This window comes from Natator depressus, chromosome 3, assembly GCF_965152275.1.
Source record: "Natator depressus isolate rNatDep1 chromosome 3, rNatDep2.hap1, whole genome shotgun sequence".
NCBI classification, from domain to species: Eukaryota; Metazoa; Chordata; order Testudines; family Cheloniidae; genus Natator; species Natator depressus.
Window position 1 is genome coordinate 184,886,359 of NC_134236.1, and position 23,617 is coordinate 184,909,975.

Here is a 23,617-nt window from a genome sequence, read left to right on the forward strand (position 1 = left end):
CGGGAAGGAGTGGAGTAGGGGCAGGCCCTGTGGCAGAGCCAGGGGTTGAGCAATGAGCATCCCCTGGCACATTGGAAAATTGGCACCTATAGCTCCAGCCCCAGAGTCGGTGCCTATATAAGGAGCCGCAAATTAACTTCTGAAGAGCCGCATGTGGCTCCAGAGCCACAGGTTGGCCACCCCTGCCTTAACCTTTTTGAATCCTGGTTGGCAATTCCTACATTTGATAGAATTACAAAAATAGTGGATGGCAGGAGGGCAGTAGATGTAATATATTTGGGGACATACTGTGCCACTAGTTTTTAAGCTGAACTCTACATTCAGTCCCCTGAAGAGTTTTGTTTAAAAAGATGGATGATGGATTTTAATAACTCTTTCAATACTATGTCTCAAAATCTTACTGGAAAAATTATTTTGTGTTGGCATGGTGTGGCAGATCCCTTCATAGAATTTGGTACCCTTAGCCTTGATAATAGTGCCTCTCCTGGTACTGGATGAGTGTGTATCTCATTTGCTATTGTCTGTGCTGATCCCCCATTCCTCTTCGGATCAATGCTGCCCTCATGTTGGGCTTCAGACAACTCTGACTCTTTGCCCCATTGGGGCTGGTTCCCCTGTTATCAGCAGAGAACCTCAGGAACTCCTGAATATCCAGTTCAGATTCATCTCCCCTTCATCGTCACCCAATAGGTTTTTCAGATCTTTCTCGGCTCACCATTGGTACTGAGATCACCATCTGTACTGGCTTGGGGACTCTTGGCCGGGGCATGCTGGCCACTAATGTCTTTACCCTGGTGCCCAGTGGCCTCCTTGAGACACTCTTCAGCCTCTGGGGTCACACATTTTGACCTGATGGTGGTGCCTGCTCCCAAACCACCCCATCTGGTAGTGACAGCTACCCCTGGTCCCTCTCGACTGTTGGGGTTATTCTGAGCAGATTCTGTGGTGCAAGAACAGAACTATTGTTGGCACAGCCAACCAAACCACCGCTTGGTCCTCTCTGGATGACTCTACTGGGCTGGAATCTTCTTCTCCATGCCTGAGGACTTTAAAGCATATCAGGACTTCCTAAGATGAACGGCCACTGCCTTGAGCATCCAGGCAGAATTCCTGTGGGAGAATACACACAAACTGCTAGATATTCTCCAATCAGCAGCTCTGGAGAGAAGAGCCCTCCCAATAAATGAGGCTCTCTTGGAGCCTGCAAAGGACTTCTGGAATAACTCCAGATTCATTGTAAAGCATTCAGAGAAGGGGCACTTCGTTCAGGGGTTTGAGGGTTTCTGCACCCACTTGTCCCCTAACTCTTGGCTGGTAACTGCAGCAAATGACACGGCATGACAAGGCAGGTATATGTCCACCCCTAAGGACAAAGAGTCCAAAAGGTTGGACTTTATGGGGGAAAAGATTTATACCTTTTCTTCCCTGCAGATGCACATTGTGAGCCAGTAGGCGTTGCTTTCCAAATATGACTTTGTTAATTGGGTGGCCATGTCACGCAGTCTGGAGTGGCTCATGATTGTGAGTGTCAACCTCAGGGCAGACTTGTCAAAAAGCAGGACAGAATCCCCAAACCAATTGTATGTTCTATAATCAGACTTCACCAACCTAGTAACAAGTGTGGACTCTTAAAGCACTAAAACAGTCTCACCATGGTGTCACAGACAGTCCCCTTGGGCATTCAAGTCTATCTTGCAATCCAGCAAGCTGGACTTACTGACAGATGGTTCCTTACACCAAAACACACAACAGTATTCAGGTTACTCCCAGTCCCAAAGGACCAGTCACTTATCCCAGGTCAGTTGTACTCATATTTCAAACCAAAGAAAACACTTATAGCCAATCCTGTAATAAACTAACTAAAGGTTTATTAACTAGGAAAAATAAAAGGAGGTTATTTAAAAAGGTTAAAACAGGAAACACACACACACAAATCAGTTACAGTCTTAGATGTAAAAAGGTAACGTAAATTTCTATAATATGCAGCTCTTTATGTTCTTCAGGGCTGACTCATGCCAAGCAGTAACTGGAAACAAGCCAGCAGCTTTGTTGACTTCCTCAGATTAATGACCACAGGAACCACTTCCACTTCTCCAAATAGGCTGCTCTGGTGGAGGGCTTCCTATTATTGAGCAAGACTTACCGGACTGCTTCCAGACATCATTCCTCCTCCTCATCTAACCATGCAGCATCCACCCTGTGAGATGCAGGCAGCTGAACACTGGATTCAAAACCTGACCATGTTGCTGAGTCAGGAGGTTGGGATGAAGAGGAAGGGATATGGGAGGCCAAATCAATAAAGCAAGGAGGTCGGAGAACCAATAGTGTCTCAGCTGTGATGGAGCAATGCCAATGAGCATGGCATGGTCCTGTTTCATTTTGAAAATGACCTGTGAGATTATTCGAATTAGTGGAAAAGCACATAGGAGTGCTTATTCTCAGCTTGGGTGAAAAGCATCAGCCAAGGAACCAGACAGAGACCCCCTCGGGAGTACAGCAGGCAGGATTGCTTGTTTTGTCTCATGGTGAAGGGGGGGGGTGCCCCAAACTGCAAAAATGGACTGTAGGATGCTGGGCTTCAGAGACCACTCGTTAATCAGAGAAATTTCTGCTGAGGTGATCAGCCAGGTGATTCTGGACCTCAGGTAAATCATTGACCTTGGGTGTAATGTTTCCCCTGATGCAAAACTACCAGACCCTGATCACCTCCTGACACAGCATGTTGGAGTGTACGTCTCCCTGTCTGTTTACATAATGCATCACAGTGGTGTTGGTGATTATGAGAACCACTGAGTCCCTGATGTGATTTTGAAAAATCTGACAGGAATCAGATGGCCCAAAGCTCCAGAATATCGACATGCAGAGAAGCTTCCTATTCTGACCATAGGCTTGAACTTTCAGTGACACCAGACGTGCTCCCCAACCTGTTTAGGAGGCATCTATGACAATAGTTTTGGTCGGTGGGCAACTGTCATAAATATAAAGGGAAGGGTAACTACCTTTCTGTATACAGTGCTATAAAATCCCTCCTGGCCAGAGGCAAAATCCTTTCACCTGTAAAGGGTTAAGAAGCTAAGGTCACCTCGCTGGCACCTGACCCAAAATGACCAATGAGGGGACAAGATACTTTCAAATCTGGAGGGGACGACGACAAAGGGTTTTGTCTGTCTGTGTGATACCTTTGCTGGGAACAGATCAAGGATGCAAGCCTTCCAACTCCTATAAAGTTAGTAAGTAATCTGTCTTGTGAAATTCGCTGTGCTGGAGGGAATGTGTATTCCTGTTTTTGTGTCTTTTTGTAACTTGAGGTTTTGCTAGAGGGATTCTCTATGTTTTGAATCTGATTATCCTGTAAAGTATTTACCATCCTGATTTTACAGAGGTGATTCTTTTACCTTTTCTTTAAATAAAATTCTTCTTTTAAGAACCTGATTGATTTTTCATTGTTCTTAAGATCCAAGGGTTTGGGTCTGTGTTCACCTGTACCAATTGGTGAGGATATTATCATCAAGCCTTCCCCAGAAAAGGGGGTGTAGGTCTTGGGGGGATATTTTGGGGGAAGACATCTCCAAGTGGTCTCTTTCCCTGTTCTTTGTTTAAATCGCTTGGTGGTGGTAGCGTATCAGGTTTTTAACCTAAGCTGATTCCCAAGGCAAGAAAGAAATCTGTGCCTTGGGGAAGTTTTAACCTAAGCTGGTAAGAATAAGCTTAGGGGGTCTTTCATGCAGGTCCCCACATCTGTACCCTAGAGTTCAGAGTGGGGAACACACCTTGACAGCAACACAGTTTATTGCACCCGTTGTAAGTCAGTGTCAGTATTGGGCATGATAGCTGGTGTATTGAGATCCTGCATGTTCCAGATGCCTTCCAGACACAAAGATATGTGATGATTTTAGATCTGTCTCAGATCCTGCCCCCAAGTATGGATTTACGATGACATTTGGAATCTGATCACACATGATTGGGATTGTTGCACATGACATTGTGATACACGTGGTAGTCTTTATTGCTGCTTGTTTTGCAAAACAGCAGAGAAGACCAGCTACCACTCCAAAGTAACTCCCAGGGCTGAGGAACAAAGAACAAGAGACAACTTCATCACTTTCTATGCAGATCTCTTTGCAGTGCTTGTATGAATTTACTCCAATTTTTCCCAGCTTACCTGGTGCCTCTGCTCTCTGAAACTAAAATATTTATGGGGTTGCTAGGCAGCAGATGCCTGTGTGCTGGTGATACCACAGTATTGTTCCATCATCTCCTTTGATAAGGTAAGATATGGACAGGAGAATCCCAGTTGCTCCCTAAACTGCCCAGCCAGCTCCATGTTGAATATCACCACACATTGATACATTATGGGTTTTTAGAACAAGAAATACAATAACCAAGGTAAGATGGGCTATCTTGTGGTTGGAGGAGGGGCCTGGAAGTTAGGACTCATGGGTTTTATTTCTTTTTCTGTTGCTAATTCACTATGGTTATGTCTACACTGGAAAAAAAAAGTTATGTTCTTAACTTGGGTTGGCTAACCCATGTTAACTAACTCAGGTTAAAGTAGCAATGGAAACTGGACATTCCAGATTTTAATTCAGGTTAATAACTCCAATTAAATCTCAGCCTCCCTTTATAGACTTTACTTGAGCTGTTAATGTGAGTTAAAAGCAGAGTTGTCATACCTTCATTGCTATTTTAACCCAAATTAGCTAACCAAACTTAAGAAGGCATTTGCGGGGGCGGGGGGGAGGGTGTTTGGCAGTGTAGATGTACCTTATGTGGCTTTTACTGAGCAGGTATGGTCATGATCCCCTACTGGTTTTACTTCTACAACATTTTCAAAATTCACTACTAGAAATCAGTGTACTTGAAGGAGTGAGGTGAAAAGCCATGGGGAAAAATGATAGATTGTAGAGGTAAAACTGGTGATTTTTTTTAATTGTACCTGCTCAATAACATTATCTATTTTGCTCTCATCACCTATGGGCATCCTAACCACACTCACGGGTCTCTTCTGTTTCCTGTAGCATGCGTGGGGTAAGGGCAACTATGTCCACACAAGGACTTAGGCTAGGTCTGTTATTAGCCCTGCCCCATACTGGGTGAACAGAGTTGGGAATGGAGGAAACATGCTAATGTCATTCGGTGTCATTAATGTATATAGTTTGTAAAATTCTTGGGGGAGAAGGGTTTGACACAAATAGTTTGTGCTTAATTAGTTGCTTTGCCTGAAGTTGTTTCTGAGTAGGAGCATAATTTTGAAAATGAAAACAGCGTTGGTATCTGCCCTGTATTGATCTTGGTAACTTCCCCATCACACCCTTAAGTTTATATTAGGACTGTCGATTAATCACAGTTAACTCACGCGATTAACTAAAAAAAATTAATCGCGATTAATCGCACTGTTAAGCAATAGAATACCAACTGAAATTTAGTAAATATTTTGGATGTTTTTCTACATTTTCAAATATATTGACTTCTATTACAACACAAGTTTACAAAGTGCACAGTGATCACTTTATATTATTTTTATTACAAATATTTGCACTGTAAAAATGATAAACAGAAGAAATAGTATTTTTCAATTCACCTCATATAAGAACTGTAGTACCATCTCTTTATCATAAAAGTGCAACTTACAAATGTAGACTTCCTGTTACATAACTGCACTCAAAACCAAAACAATGTAAAACTTTAGAGCCTACAAGTCCACTCAGTCCTACTTCTTGTTCAGCCAATTGCTAAGACGAACAAGTTTGTTTACGTTTACAGGAGATGCTGCTGCCTGCTTCTTATTTACGTCACCTGAAAGTGAAAACAGGCGTTCACATGGCACTTTTGTAGCTGGCGTTGCAAGGTATTTATGTGCCAGATATGCTAAACATTTGTGTGCCCCTCCATGCTTCGGCCACCATTCCAGAGGATATGCTTCATGCTGAAGATGCTCATTAAAAAATAATGTGTTAATTAAATTTGTCACTGAACTCCTTGGGGGAGAACTGTATGTCTTCAGCTCTGTTTTACCCGCATTCTGCCATATATTTCATGTTATAGCAGTCTCGGATGATGACCCAGCACATGTTTGCTTTAAGAACACTTTCACAGCAGATATGACAGAACGCAAAGACGATACCAATGTGAGCTTTCTAAAAACAGCTACAGCACTTGACCCAAGGTTTAAGAATCTGAAGTGCTGTCCAAAATCTGAGAGGGACGAGATGTGAAGCATGCTTTCAGAAGTCTTAAAAGAGCAACACTCAGATGCAGAAACTACAGAACCCAAACCACCAAAAAAGAAAATCAACCTTCTGCTGGTGGCATCTGACTCAGATGATGAAAATGAACATGCATTGGTCTGCTCTGCTTTGGATCGTTATCGAACAGAAGAACTCATCATGAGCATGAACACGTCCTATGGAATAGTGGTTGAAGATGAAGGGACATATGAATCTTTAGCGCATCTGGCACATAAATATCTTGTGACGCCAGCTGAAACAGTGCCATGCAAACGCCTGTTCTCACTTTCAGGTGATATTGTAAACAAGAAGTGGGCAGTTTCTCCTGCAAATTGTAACCAAGTTTGTTTGTCTGATCGACTGGCTGAAGTAGGACTGAGTGGACTTGTATGCTCTGAAGTTTTACATTGTTTTATTTTTCAATGCAGTTATTTTTTGTCCATAATTCTACATTTGTAAGTTCAACTTTCATGATAAAGAGATTGCACTACAGTACTTGTATGAGGTGAATTGAAAAATACTATTTCTTTTGTTTTTTACAGTGCAAATATTTTTAATAAAGTGAGCACTATATACTCTGTATTCTGTGTTGTAATTGAAATCAATATATTTGAAAATGTAGAAAACATCCAAAAATATTTAAATAAATGGTATTCCATTATTAACAACATGATTAATCACGATTAATTTTAAAAGAATTACAGAAGTGGTTGTAAGACTAATGTAACTATAGACAGATGTTATTTTTATCTTAGAATTTCTTTATGAAAAGGAACTTTTTTTATACAGAATGTAAAGTTTAGTACAGTCAAATAAAAGATACCTGCCACTAAGCAACCAAAAAATAACAGGGCATATTGATTCATACTGTATTAATTATATTTTCCAGGTGTTCACTGTTGAAGAAATGATGCCTCATGTCCAATGTATGAAAGGAGGTGTCATAAATATAAAGGGAAGGGTAAACCCCTTTAAAATCCCTCCTGGCCAGAGGAAAATTCCTCTCACCTGTAAAGGGTTAAGAAGCTAAAGGTAACTTCGCTGGCACCTGACCAAAATGACCAATGAGGAGACAAGATACTTTCAAAAGCTGGGAGGAGGGAGAGAAACAAAGGGTCTGTGTGTGTCTGTCTTTATGCTGCTTTGCCGGGGATAGACCAGGAATGGAGTCTTAGGACTTTTAGTAAGTAATCTAGCTAGGTACGTGTTAGATTATGATTTATTTAAATGGCTGAGAAAATAGCTGTGCTGAATAGAATAACTATTTCTGTCTGTGTATCTTTTTTGTAACTTAAGGTTTTGCCTAGAGGGATTCTCTATGTTTTGAATCTAATTACCCTGTAAGGTATCTACCATCCTGATTTTACAGAGGTGATTTCTTTACTTCTATTTCTATTAAAAGTCTTCTTGTAAGAAAACTGAATGCTTTTTCATTGTTATCAGATCCAAGGGTTTGGGTCTGTGGTCAACTATGCAAATTGGTGAGGCTTTTTATCCAACATTTCCCAGGAAAGGGGGGTGCAAGTGTTGGGAGGATTGTTCATTGTTCTTAAGATCCAAGGGTCTGGGTCTGTAGTCACCTAGGCAAACTGGTGAGGCTTTTTACCAAACCTTGTCCAGGAAGTGGGGTGCAAGGTTTTGGGAAGTATTTGGGGGGAACGACGTTTCCAAACAGCTCTTCCCCAGTAACCAGTATTTGTTTGGTGGTGGTAGCGGCCAGTCCAAGGACAAAGGGTGAAATATTTTGTACCTTGGGGAAGTTTTGACCTAAGCTGGTAAAGATAAGCTTAGGAGGTTTTTCATGCAGGTCCCCACATCTGTACCCTAGCGTTCAGAGTGGGGAAGGAACCTTGACAGGAGGTCACAGTAAAAATCTTTTTTTTAAAGACAAAAAGAAGAAAGGGTTCTGGCTAGTAACAGTTCTGCATGACAAGCAAATTAATTTAAATGACCTCGCTAAGAAATTGGTTGTTGGGAATGGAAATCTGAGGTTTGCAGATGAAAATGCCGTGTTAGAAAAACTAAAAGTAGGCCAAGGCCGTGCAACACCAAGTGGCCCTTTTCTGTGATCACAGAGATGTGAAATTTGTATTGTCCAATGACAAACTCAGCAACCCTGGGCTTAAAACCCGAAGACTTTCTAAAGTTTGTGAAATCAACAGGACATGACCCTCATCATCATGCATTTTGATGAAAATATTAAGTAGTTGAATCTCACAAAAATTTAATTATTTCACATTGGGCATCACTTGTTATAAAGAAAAACTGATGAAAGTTTAACTAGAAATACAAATTTTGAAGTTACAGGCACACACTTTAATATTAATTTTAGCTAAATTTGTATTTTATTATTTGGTGAAAAATACGTTGTCTTTGAATTATCCAAGGCTTAATAAAATATTCATTTCACCTTATGATAACGATAAGATTTAGAATTCTTTTGCAGCCTACCTGTATGTACACAGTGTGTAGAGTCGTGATACTCAGACTGGAGTTCGCGAGCCGCAAGTTGCTCCTTAGTGTGTCTCTTACTGCTCTTTGCAGCACAATATTAAAACACTGTGTGATTTAAATATTAACCAATCTAAGTTATTAACCAATCAGGATGTTTTTACTATGTTATTAACCAACTGTAGTTGATAAAATGATAATACAAGATCTGCCATTTTGCTGAGAAAAAAAATAAAAAATAGTAAATGAAACAATGAATGTACACTACTGTAGCTCTTTTGTGTAATGCTGATCACTAATTTGGCTCCTGAACCAGTGAGGTCTGGTGTAGAGGGATAATCTTTCTCTGAAATAACTTTACAGCCTCTCTTTTTTTAAAAAAATCGGCTAAAATGGAAATTTCTAATAACTCATACTGTGCTTGAATGCTGAGACTTGAAATACTGTCACTGTTGGGAAAAAACTGAATCAACCAAGTTCTAGTATTTGCAGTACATTTGAGACAGTGTTCTAAAATAATAGAGTAACTAACTTCATGAGAAGAATTGTCTATTTCTCCTATAGTGCACCTCCTCCCCACATTCCCCCCTCTCCCCCCCCCACATTGTTTCCACTTTAATGTTTTTTACCTAGAAAACCAACTTGGCTACATTAAAAGAAAACATATTTGATTATCTATTATCTTTGCTATATTTTTTCTCTCCCCCACAATTAGTATCATTTTACAGTCTCAGTGGAAACATGGTCCTTGCTGGGTGTCAGTCCTGTATTCAAGCCACTAGGTTTTTTGTAGACAACTTCTTTGGATAGATGATAAATTGGGTAATATAAGAGAGAGAAAGGAACTACATTCAAATTTCAGGGTCAGATTATCTCCCTTGTGAAATGCCAGAGAGGCCTTTTTATAAGGAAATTCCTGAAAGTAATTCCTTGCTGAGATTACTCCAGATTGTCCCATCAGGGAAGCAGTATTTGTCCCATCCATCTAAAGAAACACCACTCCAAACTTGGCAGATCCTGAAGGATCCATTGAGGCCAGGCTCATCTGCAAGGAGGCTCTGACAACTGGAAGAATCCTACTCTTTGGCAACATGGCTCCAGAGAAGCAGTGCTACTAGAGACTCCTCTCATCAGCAGCACCAGTCAGAAAGGCTAATGTAGCCTGAAGCTGTATTAACTTTTGCTTCTAACTTCTACTAAGCTGTGGGGACAATGTGCATGTTCCCTACCTCCACCCAGCCACCCTAGGAGGGCCCACTGCAGAACAATGCAGAAGCAGAGGCACCTAAATCTTTCATTTCTCCACTGAGGGGGTGGGAGCTGCACGTGGAGAAAACTTCCATGTGTGGATCCAGGAGGAAGAGGTGGGGGTTGATCTTAGGGATGTAAAAGTTTAACCAGTTAACCAATAAGCATCAGTTTCGGTTAATGATTAAACTCTGCTGCCGGCCCCACCCAGGACTCCGCTGCTGCCTCAGGCCCGGGGCCGGCAGCGGGGATCCTGGGCGCAGGCGGCAGCGGAGCCCCGTGTAAAATGTGGGGGTGCTGTAGCACCCCCCGCACTCCAAGTTCTCCGCCGTAATGGTTAACCATTTAACCAATAGAATTTTAATAGGTTACACGGTTGCTATTTTTAAACCCTATTTACATTCCTAGTTGATCTAGCCCTTAGTATTTATTATTTTAGTATTATCTGCCAACAAGAATGACTCATTCACAACACTAATAACCCCTGCTCTACCCATTGCTCCTGCTCCCTCCCTCTCAAAAAACCCACCCCTACTTCAATCAGATTTTCTGTTCCCACCAAAGAGAGAGGAGCCAGAGATTCCAGGAAGTCCACCAATCTATTTTACATGGAAGGGGCTCAGCTACTATGAGAGGCAATATAAAACCCAAAACTAAACAGAAGTTGGGTATTGAATAGTGAGGTGATACAATTTGCAGATAATCTCAATATAGTGAACATTAGACAAAACTAAGAAGAACTCTAGATAAACCAGATAAAGTTAGGTGACTGGGCAGAATGATAAACAGATGAAATTTATTATTAACTATGCAAAGTAATCTACACTGAAAAGAATAATCCGAACTATTCATGACCATGGCTGGGATCTAAATTAACTACAACCAGTTAGAAATAAGACCTGAAGACAGCTCAGTGGAAACATTTACTCAGTGTACAGCAATGTACAATACAAGCAAAAACATGACATGATATACACAGAATGAAACAGAAATAATAATTCATGTTTTCTGGCATTATATAAATCAATGGTACACCTGCACAGGGAGTTCTGTGTTCAATTCTGGTCATGCTTTCTCAGAAAAAGAGAAGGATGTCCAGGAAAAGATACTGAAAATGATCAAAGGAATGGAGAGACTTCTGGACAGAAATAAAAAAGACTGCTGCTCAGAGCTCAAGTATGAAACTGCAGAAAAACCTGAGAGTCTCTGGATTAAGTTTAGAAGTGTGAGCAACAAGGGTGATGTCGGGGTGGGAGTCTGCTGTAGACCACCGGACCAGGGGGATGAGGTGGATGAGGCTTTCTTCCGGCAACTCACGGAAGTTACTAGATCACAGGCCCTGGTTCTCATGGAGACTTCAATCACCCTGATATCTGCTGGGAGAGCAATACAGCGGTGCACAGACAGGAAGTTTTTGGAAAGTGTAGGGGACAATTTCCTGGTGCAAGTGCTGGAGGAACCAAGCAGGGGCAGAGCTCTTCTTGACTTGCTGCTCACAAACCGGGAAGAATTAGTAGGGGAAGCAAAAGTGGATGGGAACCTGCGAGGCAGTGATCATGAGATGGTCGAGTTCAGGATCCTGACACAGGGAAGAAAGGAGAGCAGCAGAATATGGACCCTGGACTTCAGAAAAGCAGACTTTGACTCCCTCAGGGAACTGATGGGCAGGATCCCCTGGGAGAATAACATGAAGGGGAAAGGAGTCATGAGGGGGAAAGGAGTCCAGGAGAGCTGGCTGTATTTTAAAGAATCCTTATTGAGGTTACAGGGACAAACCATCCCGATGTGTAGAAAGAATAGTAAATATGGCAGGCGACCAGCTTGGCTTCACAGTGAAATTCTTGCTGATCTTAAACACAGAAAAGAAGCTTACAAGAAGTGGAAGATTGGACAAATGACCAGGGAAGAGTATAAAAATATTGCTCGGGTATGCAGGAGTGAAATCAGGAAGGCCAAATCACACCTGGAGTTGCAGCTAGCAAGAGATGTTAAGAGTAACAAGAAGGGTTTCTTCAGGTATGTTAGCAACAAGAAGAAAGTTAAGGAAAGTGTGGGCCCCTTACTGAATGATGGAGGCAACCTAGTGACAGAGGATGTGGAAAAAGCTAATGTACTCAATGCTTTTTTTGCCTCTGTCTTCACGAACAAGGTCAGCTCCCAGACTACTGCACTGGGCAGCACAGCATGGGGAGGAGGTGACCAGCCCTCTGTGGAGAACGAAGTGGTACGGGACTATTTAGAAAAGCTGGACGAGCACAAGTCCATGGGGCCGGATGCGCTGCATCCGAGAGTGCTAAAGGAGTTGGCGGATGTGATTGCAGAACCATTGGCCATTATCTTTGAAAACTCATGGCGATCGGGGGAAGTCCTGGACGACTGGAAAAAGGGAAATGTAGTGCCCATCTTTAAAAAAAGGAAGGAGGAGGATCCTGGAAACTACAGGCCAGTCAGCCTCACCTCAGTCCCTGGAAAACTCATGGAGCAGTCCTCAAGGAATCAATTCTGAAGCACTTAGAGGAGAGGAAAGTGATCAGGAACAGTCAGCATGGATTCACCAAGGGCAAGTCATGCCTGACTAATCTAATTGCCTTCTATGATGAGATAACTGGCTTTGTGGATGAGGGGAAAGCAGTGGACGTGTTGTTCCTTGACTTTAGCAAAGCTTTTGACATGGTCTCCCACAGTATTCTTGCCAGTAAGTTAAAGAAGTATGGGCTGGATGAATGGACTATAAGGTGGATAGAAAGCTGGCTAGATTGTCGGGCTCAACGGGTAGTGATCAATGGCTCCATGTCTAGTTGGCAGCCGGTATCAAGTGGAGTGCCCCAAGGGGCAGTCCTCGGGCCAGTTTTGTTCAATATCTTCATAAATGATCTGGAGGATGGTGTGGATTGCACCCTCAGCAAGTTTGACACTAAACTGGGAGGAGAGGTAGATATGCTGGAGGGTAGGGATAGGATACAGAGGGCCCTAGACAAATTAGAGGATTGGGCCAAAAGAAATCTGATGAGGTTCAACAAGTACAAGTGCAGAGTCCTGCACTTAGGACGGAAGAATCCCATGCACCGCTGCAGACTAGGGACCAAATGGCTCGGCAGTTCTGCAGAAAAGGACCTAGGGATTACAGTGGACAAGAAGCTGGATATGAGTCAACAGTGTGCCGTTGTTGCCAAGAAGGCCAATGGCATTTTGGGCTGCATAAGTAGGGGCATTGCCAGCGGATCGAGGGACGTGATCGTTCCCCTCTATTTGACATTGGTGAGGTCTCATCTGGAGTACTGTGTCCAGTTTTGGGCCCCACACTACAAGAAGGATGTGGAAAAATTGGAAAGACTCCAGCGGAGGGCAACAAAAATGATTAGGGGACTGGAACACATGACTTATGAGGAGAGGCTGAGGGAACTGGGGATGTTTAGTCTACGGAAGAGAAGAATGAGGTGGGATTTGATAGCTGCTTTCAAGTACCTGAAAGGGGGTTCCAAAGAGGATGGATCTAGACTGTTCTCAGTGGTAACTGATTACAGAATAAGGAGCAATGGTCTCAAGTTGCAGTGGGGGAGGTTTAGGTTGGATTTTAGGAAATACTTTTTCACTAGGTGGTTGGTGAAACACTGGAAAGCGTTACCTAGGGAGGTGGTGAAATCTCCTTCCTTAGAAGTTTTTAAGGTCAGGCTTGACAAAGCCCTGGCTGGGATGATTTAGTTGGGGATTGGTCCTGCTTTGAGCAGGGGGTTGGACTAGATGACTTCCTGAATTCCCTTCCAACCCTTATAGTCTATGATTCTATGAATGTTGCATTATACTGAAAGGCAAAATGTTTAAAAGTTATAAAAAGAAACTTTAAAAACACAGTGCAGAATCAATCTGTGGGACTCACTATTACAATATATCAATGAAGCCAAGAGGTTAGTATGATTCCAAAAAGGAGACATTTGTATGGATAATGAAAACATTCACAGGAACACTGTATATTTTTTATAAGGAACATAAACCATCGTTCTTAGGGTTATAAGTGAAACTTCCCTGGGACAGGTTTTTCATATTTGTCTTTTACATGTTTTTTTGCACCTACCTCTGAAGCATCTGGCACTTGCTACTTTCAGAGACAGGATATTGGACAAGGTGGGACTGGTGACCTGACCTGATATGGCAACTCCTATTTTTTTGTCCACCACATAAAGGTGCATAGTCACCACGTTTTCCACATGTAAACTGGCACACGTCTCAAAAGGGATATAGTTTGACCAGACTGAATTAACAAAAAACTACATGGAAGAGTCAATAGGAAGTAGTTCAACTATACATGAGTTTACACATTTCAGTTAAAGAAAAGATCCAAATGCAACATCTTACACTTAGTAATGGCGGATGGGTTCAATGCACTGCCTAGAGAACTCTGTAGCCACAAACAAATACAGTGACATGTTAAAATACAGGATAACAAATTTGCAAAAGTGAAAGCACCCTTCTCTGAAAACTAACCTTTAAAGTACTCTCAGTTGGGCACCCAAAATCACTGATCACTTTTGAAAATGTAGGCCAGTGTTTTTAATTTGACATCTGTTAAGTGTTTTGAAGCTAATGAACAAATTAATGAAGTTAATAAACAGAAATTACTTAAATCACTGTGAATAAGGGTCTAGTTACTGTCTAGGTATTTCTGAGGTGCAGAGCTGCATTTGTGAAACTAATTTGATAAATTCTACAGCTCTTAATGTTCACAAAGCAGCCTAAATTTTCAAGTTAAGCATATTCTCACCTTCTCCTCAAAAAGTCCAGCATCTGACATTTGTTCTCAACAACAGTAACAGCCAAGATTAATCAATTTCAAATACTGCATAGCTATAACTTTTTGCAAGTTTGTGACAATATTTGTACTTATGAATTTCAGTAAAATGTGTTAGCAGTGTTTTATAATACTGTAGCAAAATATAGTTAAGAACTATTTCTTCACAAATAAACAGAAAGTGAAATAATAAAACAAAGCAAACCAGAGGAGCTCTGCTCCATTAGTATGACTCCCTTTCTGAACAAAGATCCACTATCATATTAAGAGGTTATTGAAATTAAGTGACCACAGAGTCATCTCTTATTTAACACCAGTTGACAGAAAAAAAAATGTGTGTGTATATAGACAATGTGAATAAAAGTTATTTGGCTTGGCATTTTACTAATGTTCTTAAGTGTACACAATGGCAAACATTAAAAAAAAAGTCCTTAACAAGTATGTAAAGAAAAACACCGTTTTAAATTCGAATTTTTATAAAATGCTGTTTAAGTTCTGTGTCACACCTAGACACATTCCTTTAAGACAATTCCATTATTACCAATGTAATATTACACACACAGCAGCATAGTCTACACTAAAAATTATACATGAGTTCTTTTGTTGGAGTTGCATGCTGTCTCAGACAGAGAAAGCTTCAAAGAAATAATACATTTAGGGAATGTTATAGTAGCCTCTGCAGATGAGAACTCAGAAGAAAATTAAATGGAAATTATATATCATGTAGTATTATATCATTTACTATAATCTTAAAATTAGGAGCAACAAATTTTCCACTTCTTCTTCTAAACTGATGTAGTGTTGTTGCATTCTGTTAAACAGCAGTTGTGTTCCACTCCAGAGGTGCCTGAATTTCAGTAGGGGTGTATGGGCTCTCATATTACATATACATAGACTGTTAAAAGCAGTGGCTCTCAAACTTTCCAGACTACTGTACCCCTTTCAGGAGTCTGATTTGTCTTGGGTATCCCAAGTTTCACCTCACTTAAAAATTACTTGCTTACAAAATCAGACATAAAAATATAAAAGTGCCATAGCACACTATTACTGAAAAATTGCTTACTTTCTCATTTTTATCATATAATTATAAAATAAATCAATTGGAATATAACTATTGTACTTACATTTCAGTGTATAGTATATAAAGCAGTATAAACAAATCATTGTATGAAATTTTAGTTTGTACTCACTTCGCTAATGCTTTTTATGTAGCCTGATACAAAACTAGGTGAATATCTAGATGAGTTGATGTACCCTGGAAGACCTCTGCGTAGCCCCAGGGGTATGCATACTCCTGGTTGAGAGCCACTGGTTTAAAGGATATAGAGATTGTAAAGGACATTTGTGGTGAAAGGGGTCATATAAATTTTTTTTTTAACTTATTCAGACAGGGTAAAAATCATAGGAGCAATAGAAGATCTGCTCATGTCCCTCTGCCCTGGGATGCGATCTGTATGAGAGAAGTACTGGGAAAGAAGTGACAAAGGGAACTTCTGCACACTTTCTGTGCTAAAATGAGCTCTGTGCTATTAAGAACATAAAAAAGGCCATGTGTAGGGTCAGACCAAAGGTCCATCTAGCCCAGTATCCTGTCTACTGACTGTGGCCAATGCCAGATGCCACAGAAAGCTGAAGCCTGAGCCCCACTGCCTGTGGCTGAAGCCAAAGCCCAAGCAACTTAGATTTGTGGGGCCCCCCATGGTGTGGGGCCCCGGGCAATTGCCCTCCTTGCTACTCCCTAATGTCAGCCCTGGCTTTTAATCTACTCAATATGCAGAAAAACAGTTATTGTGGCACAGGTGGGCCATGGAGTTTTTATACCATGGGGAAGAACTCAGAAAGAAAAAGGTTGAGAACCCTTGAGAGGGGACAATCTTGGGAGCTGTCAAGTGCCTGTGCTGAGTTGACTAGTGTCCTCAACTCCCAATAAACTCCATGGTACTTGAGGACTCTCAGCACCTCTGAGAATTGAGCACTATCTGCTGATAATATACTGCATGTCTAGGCCAGACTAAGGAGCAGCTTCTGGATCAGTGCTTAGGTAGATCAAGTGGCTCCAAACCTGCTCATAGGGATATGGAAGGGCAGTAATTAGCATTTCAGTCCACAAGTCAGGAACAGCACCTGAGTAGTTGTAGCACAGCCCCGTGGCCTGCTGTAGTTTGAAGGATGAATTGCTCCCAACTCCCTCCTTATTTTTTCCACACAAAGACTGACTGCCTAGGCATTGGGAAGGGGAAGAGTGAATTTCACCTTTAACACATTAATTTTTATCATTTAAATTATATATAATAAATGTACATTTCAGGCTAAAGCCTGCCTGGTGTCATAAATGTGCATTAGGAGACACAAAGGTGTAAAGAAAGACATAATGGGATGCAAAAGGCAGCATGTGTAGGAGGATCTGAAATGTAATATTAGCCAAACTCATGAGTGTATAAAAGAGCTAAATAAATGCAAAGCCAAGAAAGATGCTAATCTGAGAAAAAAGACGTGGCCAATCAGAAACCTGATAAGTGTATATGCAGCTTATACATCAGAAGCACAAGATAGCCACAATAGCTGTGCATAATGTGCTTCATGGAAAAGCAATAAAAGAAATACTGTGAAGCATGTTGGTCATGCCAATATATCACCCTGACCTACAATGGCAGGATTTTTCCTGGGCGGATACACTTTCTGGTATCCCTAGGTACATACTGTTGCCTAGCCTTTGTAGCGTATAACTAGGATTTAGCCACTAGCATGTATGCTTGTTAAATCATAAAGGAGTGCTTATTTATACTACTGATGTTGCTAATAATTCAGAACCTAATGACATGAGGCTGAGTGCCGCAATCCCCACTCTAATTTATGGACATTGAGGCCATGCAGCAACTCACAGGGGCAGACCCTTAACAAGAATTCAGAAGTTTGATCAAGACTGAACAGAGAGATGCTTTCAAAATATTTTATGTTTCGGGTGTCTCCTACTATAGGTAACTGCAAGTCCTTATGAATGTATTTAGCACAGCAGCACTGTACTTTCTGTCTGCCAAACAATGTAAGGGGAACTTTTGTCTCTATGGGCTAGATCCACAATGGGGACTTAGGCTCAGGCACTGCAATGCTTAATGTCTAGGCACCCTGCTGCCCAGTAAATTCACAGCCCCGAGTTAAACATCTAAGAACAGGATTCAGAGAAGCCAGCATGCTGTGTAGCTAAACTAGCTAGTAAGAAATGCTGGGGAGAGAGGTGTGCCTTAAGCCCCACTACACAAAGGGAATTAGACACCTACGTCGAGGCTGGAGGGAGGTGCCTCCCTCTAGTCACGATTCACAGCTGTGAACCCTCTTCTGGAGTTGGGCACCTAGGGAAAGACAGAGACCCACTGCAGAATATCCTACAGCCTGGTCATTATGGCACTCACTTGGGAGGTGGGAAACCTGAGTTCAAATCCCTGCTCTGAATCAGGCAGAGTGGGGATTTGAACTTGGGTCTTCTGAGGAAGCGCTCGAACTACTGAGCTATAGGGTATTTTGGGCTGGGACTCTCACAGTGTCAAATGTCAAAGTTGTTCCACTTTGTATAATCTACTTAAATATTCATTAGTGCAGAGCACCATGACCATCTCCACTGTGTTTTGGTCAGAACCTGATCTGGTAGGCATGTTCTTAGGTGGCTTATGAAAATGCCTACTGGATCATGCCCCGTAGGTGAGGTAGGCAGGATAATGGCTAGCATAAGGATCTGCCAGGGCTAAGGCGCTGAGCGTTTCATCACCAGCAGAAATTTAGGCACCTAGAGGACTTTACTGGCGGAAACTTCGGAACCTATGGACTTTAGGCATTTACAGATAATGGGACAGTTGAAGATTTTGAAGATCCAGATTTTGGGCTTAGGTGCCTAAACTCCTTTGTGGTTCAAGCCCTACGAGTCCAATCATGCCTCCATTAAAATCAGTGAGAGTTTGACACTGAAAATAACGGTAGCAGGATCGGGCCCTCTATTTGAGAGCATTAAATCAGTGATAAAATAATCTATCATTGTGACAAGCTATCAGAAATGTTTTTTGTGTGGAGAATGGAAATTCTGTTCTGTGGAGGATTAAGAGATTTGTTTTAATTCCTGTTTGAATGACATCCGACAATTTCAAAATTCTCTGCAAAAGAAAATTTTAAAAAATCGTTTCAGATTTTGACAAAACTAAAACTTGTTTAGATTTTGATTTTTTAATTTTCTATTATATATGATACTCCAAAAATTTCAAAATGAAGTTGTTTAGAAAGGAAAAAAATAAAAATGTTTCATTCTGATTGTATTGAAACAGGGTGTTTCAACATTGTCAGAACCACCCTCCTGCCAACCTCGCCCCCAGTTTTGGCAAAATCAATATGATTTACAAAGTATTTTGATTTCGACGGAACTGCATTCTCAGATGGAAAATGTTTCTGTCAAAGTTTTTCCAACCAGCTCTAGTCTTTATAGATGGTCGTGAAAGCCTAAAAAAAGAAATTATTACTATTTAAAACTATATATAGTTGCTCTGCCAAACAGGTTAAGGAATGTTGTGAACTTGGTGTAAATGTAGTCCATGGCCCTGATTCTGCAAACACTTATGGTCGTGCTTAACTTTACTTATGGGAATAGTTCCATTAACATCAGTGGGACTAATCATGTAAAATTACTCATGTGCATAAGCGTTTGCTGGATTAAACCCTAGGAAGTTACACAGTTAATTTGATTTTTTCATAGAAATATTAATGCACTTATTGATATATAAGAAAATAAAATTTTGATATTTAATATAAATTGGGATTGAGTGATAAGTCCATGTACGTTTCCCTGGGTTAACTAAATCCGCTTTTCTGTGCTCTTGCAAATGTCTTCAAGACAACAAATGCATACAAATATTTTAAAAGTACTAATAACATTTATCGATTTTAATGTAAAATTATCATTAACAAAACAGAATGTCTTATTAATAAAAGAGAATCTTAATGAGTGAATTGATTCTGAAATGCAGGTGACATTATTTACATAGTTTTTTGCCATAAGAAAACCTCCTAAGCCACAGTCAGCACACATCAAAACACAAATTTAAAAAAAATAGTTAAAACACAAACATTTAGTATAAGACAGTTTTATCCTGGGAATGCCATTTGTTGAAAAACTACATTAGGAAAAAAAAAGTCCTAGTAAAATTATTCTTGTCAATCTCCTGTAAAGAACTTCTGAACTTATCTGTGCAGTATAACTTGTGCATCTGGAAAACACAAGAATTTCTACATAGTGTGAATATTCCATCACTCCATCTTTATTATGGAGTTGTTCAAATGTTTTCATGTAGATAAACAGAATTTTCTTTTGCAGTATGCACCAAAAAAATAATCAGCACAGATTTTTCTTTTAAAGAGCAACATCATGCAGATTATGCTAATCAAATAAGACAGTGAAGTGCCCGTAAGCTTGTGGGTTTTTTGTATCTGTACAGTAAATGTCCACAAAATACTATGGCATTTATTTCAGATTTACAGAACTAAATATAAACTGTTAGATTTTTGCTAATTATTAGCAGAAGCTGTAAGCAATCAGTGGCTAAATTCATAAACAAAAGATGAAAGACGTAGCATTTTATTCCTGGAGTAATCCTTGATATCTTAAATGGCTGGTCTTTAAGGAGATGAGAACTGTCCTTTATTCAGTAGATCTTAACAGTGCAATGTGCAACAATTCCTAAAACCGTCTAAAAAGTTTCATCAGTAGACTCCAGTAGAGCTCCTTGATTCAAGGAAGGAAGGAAGGTTTGTATTTCTTGCCTGCTCTATTCACGAAGAATTGTAAAAAGTTCCCTTAACGTTTTTTAAAGTTATTATTATTGATTCCTATAGTCGACTGTCTTGTTACTTCAGAAATAAAGGCTTCATACTGAGACACTGAAGGACACTTTTCTTTCTGTGTTCAGTTGAAAGGTAGAAAAAGAAGAAAGAGAACATAAGAAAAGCTTAAAGTGTAGAAGAGATACAAAATTCAGAGTAAAGTTTCTAAAAGAACTTAACAGCATGCTTCAGAGATTTAGTGAGAACAAGAAAAGGACAGAATGCCAAAGATAAACTTTACATAAAGGCAGTTTCCCTGCAATATATAATAGTTTGTAAAACTAACCTTTTTCGCTTTATAAAACTATTCTTTTGCATTTATCTGTCCCTTTCTAAATAAGTGATTTCAATACTGTTTCATAAGTTCATTTTCTTGAAGCTTTCTTTTATAAAGTTTTAACAGTTTTTAAAAGACATCCTAGAAATCTTATATATAAAATTGATGTCATTTTACAAGGAAAAAAAGCGTTAAAAAGATTTCACGTTCCCTGCCCAGACAGGCAAACAAACCTAACTACAGCAGTCTGTTCTGGCTTTACTAATAAGCAAAATAGAAAGCCAGTTAAGCAAGCAATATTTACATCTGTTAATGCAATGTGCACTTACTGTTATACATAATGCTGTTAGTTTGTTGTAAATGAAATTAATCTCATTTACATTTTGGGCAAGAAACTCACCACTTGGCCCACATCTCATGTAGTGGGTAATAGCATTAGGAGCTTTGTTGCTCCCTAGACCTGCTTTTTGAATTTCTGCTTTCTGGTATAGCTTCCACATCTGCAGGAGATAAAGCATTTCATGTTATTCAATTTGTTTAGCAGGACAAGAAAAAGCCCCCACTTTACAATACGCAGTTACTTAATAGTAGGATATACCTGCTCAAAGGTATAAAAATACTTTTTTGAGGGACAGGGTTGTTGAGGGAGAGGAAAGGAAGGAATTCACTAGAATAATCTACAGACATATCTTAAAGGTCAGCCTGTTATAAAAGTTCATATTTGCATTTTTAAAATAATTAAATATAAAATAATCAAATATTACTTTTCAAATCCACAAGAGGTTAAATACAACATTTAAATGTAATGGTCCTAAATCTGTGCCAGTATGAAAGGGCAAAACACCACTGAAATCAATGGAACTGTGTCCACTTACACCAGCATAGATATTGGCTCAACTTTTGTTTGTTTGTTTAAACCTAACTGCTAGTAACACACACTAAAATGGCTAAATGCAAGTCTGTAAAGTGGAAAATAACCTTTGCATGCAACAGATGTAACATGCACAATACAGTATCTTAACTAAGCGTTCATTTAGAAAAGCAAAGCTTCAAACAAACCTTTCGTTGCAAGCAAAATATTATTCCTGTTCATGGCAGAACAATTAATTAAATGTCTAATGTCCATTTTTGGCTGATGAGCAAATACTCTGAATTACCATGCAAAATTTGATTTTTAGGTCTGGATTTTCATTTCTAAGGCCAGCAGGGACCAGGAGTTGCAGAGACATGGATCAAGAAATGAGTGCATTGTATTGCTTTGTAGGAAGCCCTCTGATTGATCTAGGAGCAACACTGATGGGATCTGAAGGGAATCCCACAAAGCCTCCACAGCTGAAACAAGAATTAAAAGATTCAGCCATGATGTGTGAGTATTTGTTAGGGAGTACAGTCCAGACGAGTTCAGAGGAGAAAAACTCTCTGTGCATGAGCACATCTGTTTTTTTCCAAATATTAGAGCTGATGAGCAGCAGTTGATTTTTTTTGGTTGATTTTTCAAGGCAACTAAAATACTCCCTAATAATGGGTCTGCTCCCACTCCCATTAAAATCAATGGGGCAGGATCAGGCCCAACAGAAAACCAGGAACACAGGGTCACTTTTAAAATTCCTATGATCAATAGCACGTCAGAAATTTGAAAAATAAGGGGAAATAGTGATAGTGGCGCAAGCTGAAAGAGGTCACTCCAGAACCCCAATGTGAAGATATGAAATTTAAAGGGGCTGATTTTCATTTATACAAAGCCTCTTAATATCACTCTGGTAGTGTAAGGTGCTGGTAGTGAAAATGAATATAAAAGAAAAATTGCATCCACTTTAAGACCCCTTTCTTTTGCCAGAGTTATTTTATTAGTTATCAAATTTAATTGGCGAGTGTGGTTCCTCACGACAGACCATCAAACATATCATTACCTACTATCCAATTTATAAATATGAAGGCGGCATTACTGCAATAAGTTCTGCTACTCCTGATGTAGCCATTTGGCTTGATCAACTTCAGGTGAAATTGTACTTGCTACTCTCTACCAGGCATACGGAAGAAGAAGATTGATGTGTGAGAATTTAGTGTTTGTGAAAGGAAAGAAAATGATTCAGAGATGGAAATACACATTGGCTGGAAAAGTTTCCTTTACTACCTCAATATCAATCTATAAGGATCACATCTAGGGTTGAAAATGTAGGTTGAAATTCTGTTTCCCTTCAATTGTTGGCCTCACTGCTGAGCGCTAACATAGGTCGCAATGGTGCTGTTGGTTTATTCTTAATAAACTCAATGTACTTCATTATAAGCTATCGGTTTTTCCAAGAAATAGGTTTGCTGTCAGTTACCCAACCCCCCAAAAGTACCGATGCTTGTAGTGTGCTTTCTGAGTTCCTGTAGGATACGTCAAGATTTTATAGATTTCCTATATAATTCCATAGATAATTTTTAAAATTTATTGTGCATATTTCTGTTCAACTGGCAGCACTGAATATGTTAAAAAATGAATTAAACACATATGGAACAACAAGAAGTGAAGCAGAATGAAATGACCCAAGACTGATGTACTTTGTGTGTGTGAGAATAAGAAGAATTATGTTGACAGCATTTCTTTTATTGTATTTAGGCCAGAAACCATCTTTAAAGGAGATACAGCAATGACATAATTGAGAAGCACAAGGCTGGACATAACCAAAGGATAAGTGAGAGATTTATCAGCCCATAAACTGTGTAGGAGTGCAAACATGGTAAAGGAAGGCTATTTTATGTTTTGGAAGAAGCATAATTTGT

At 40.0% G+C, this 23,617-nt stretch overlaps 1 protein-coding gene across 3 annotated transcripts in view; it reads right to left on the reverse strand.

Annotated features, from left to right (window-relative positions):
• Positions 1–21,248: 21,248 nt before the first annotated feature.
• The window catches only part of CCDC88A (coiled-coil domain containing 88A), a 363,848-nt gene continuing 361,479 nt past the window's right edge, over positions 21,249–23,617 (reverse strand). For all 3 annotated transcript variants that reach the window (XM_074949474.1, XM_074949473.1, XM_074949477.1), the window contains one exon: positions 21,249–21,348. In XM_074949474.1, the coding sequence (XP_074805575.1) occupies positions 21,284–21,348 (65 nt within the window). In that variant the 3' untranslated portion in view covers positions 21,249–21,283. The remainder of the gene's footprint in view (positions 21,349–23,617) is intronic.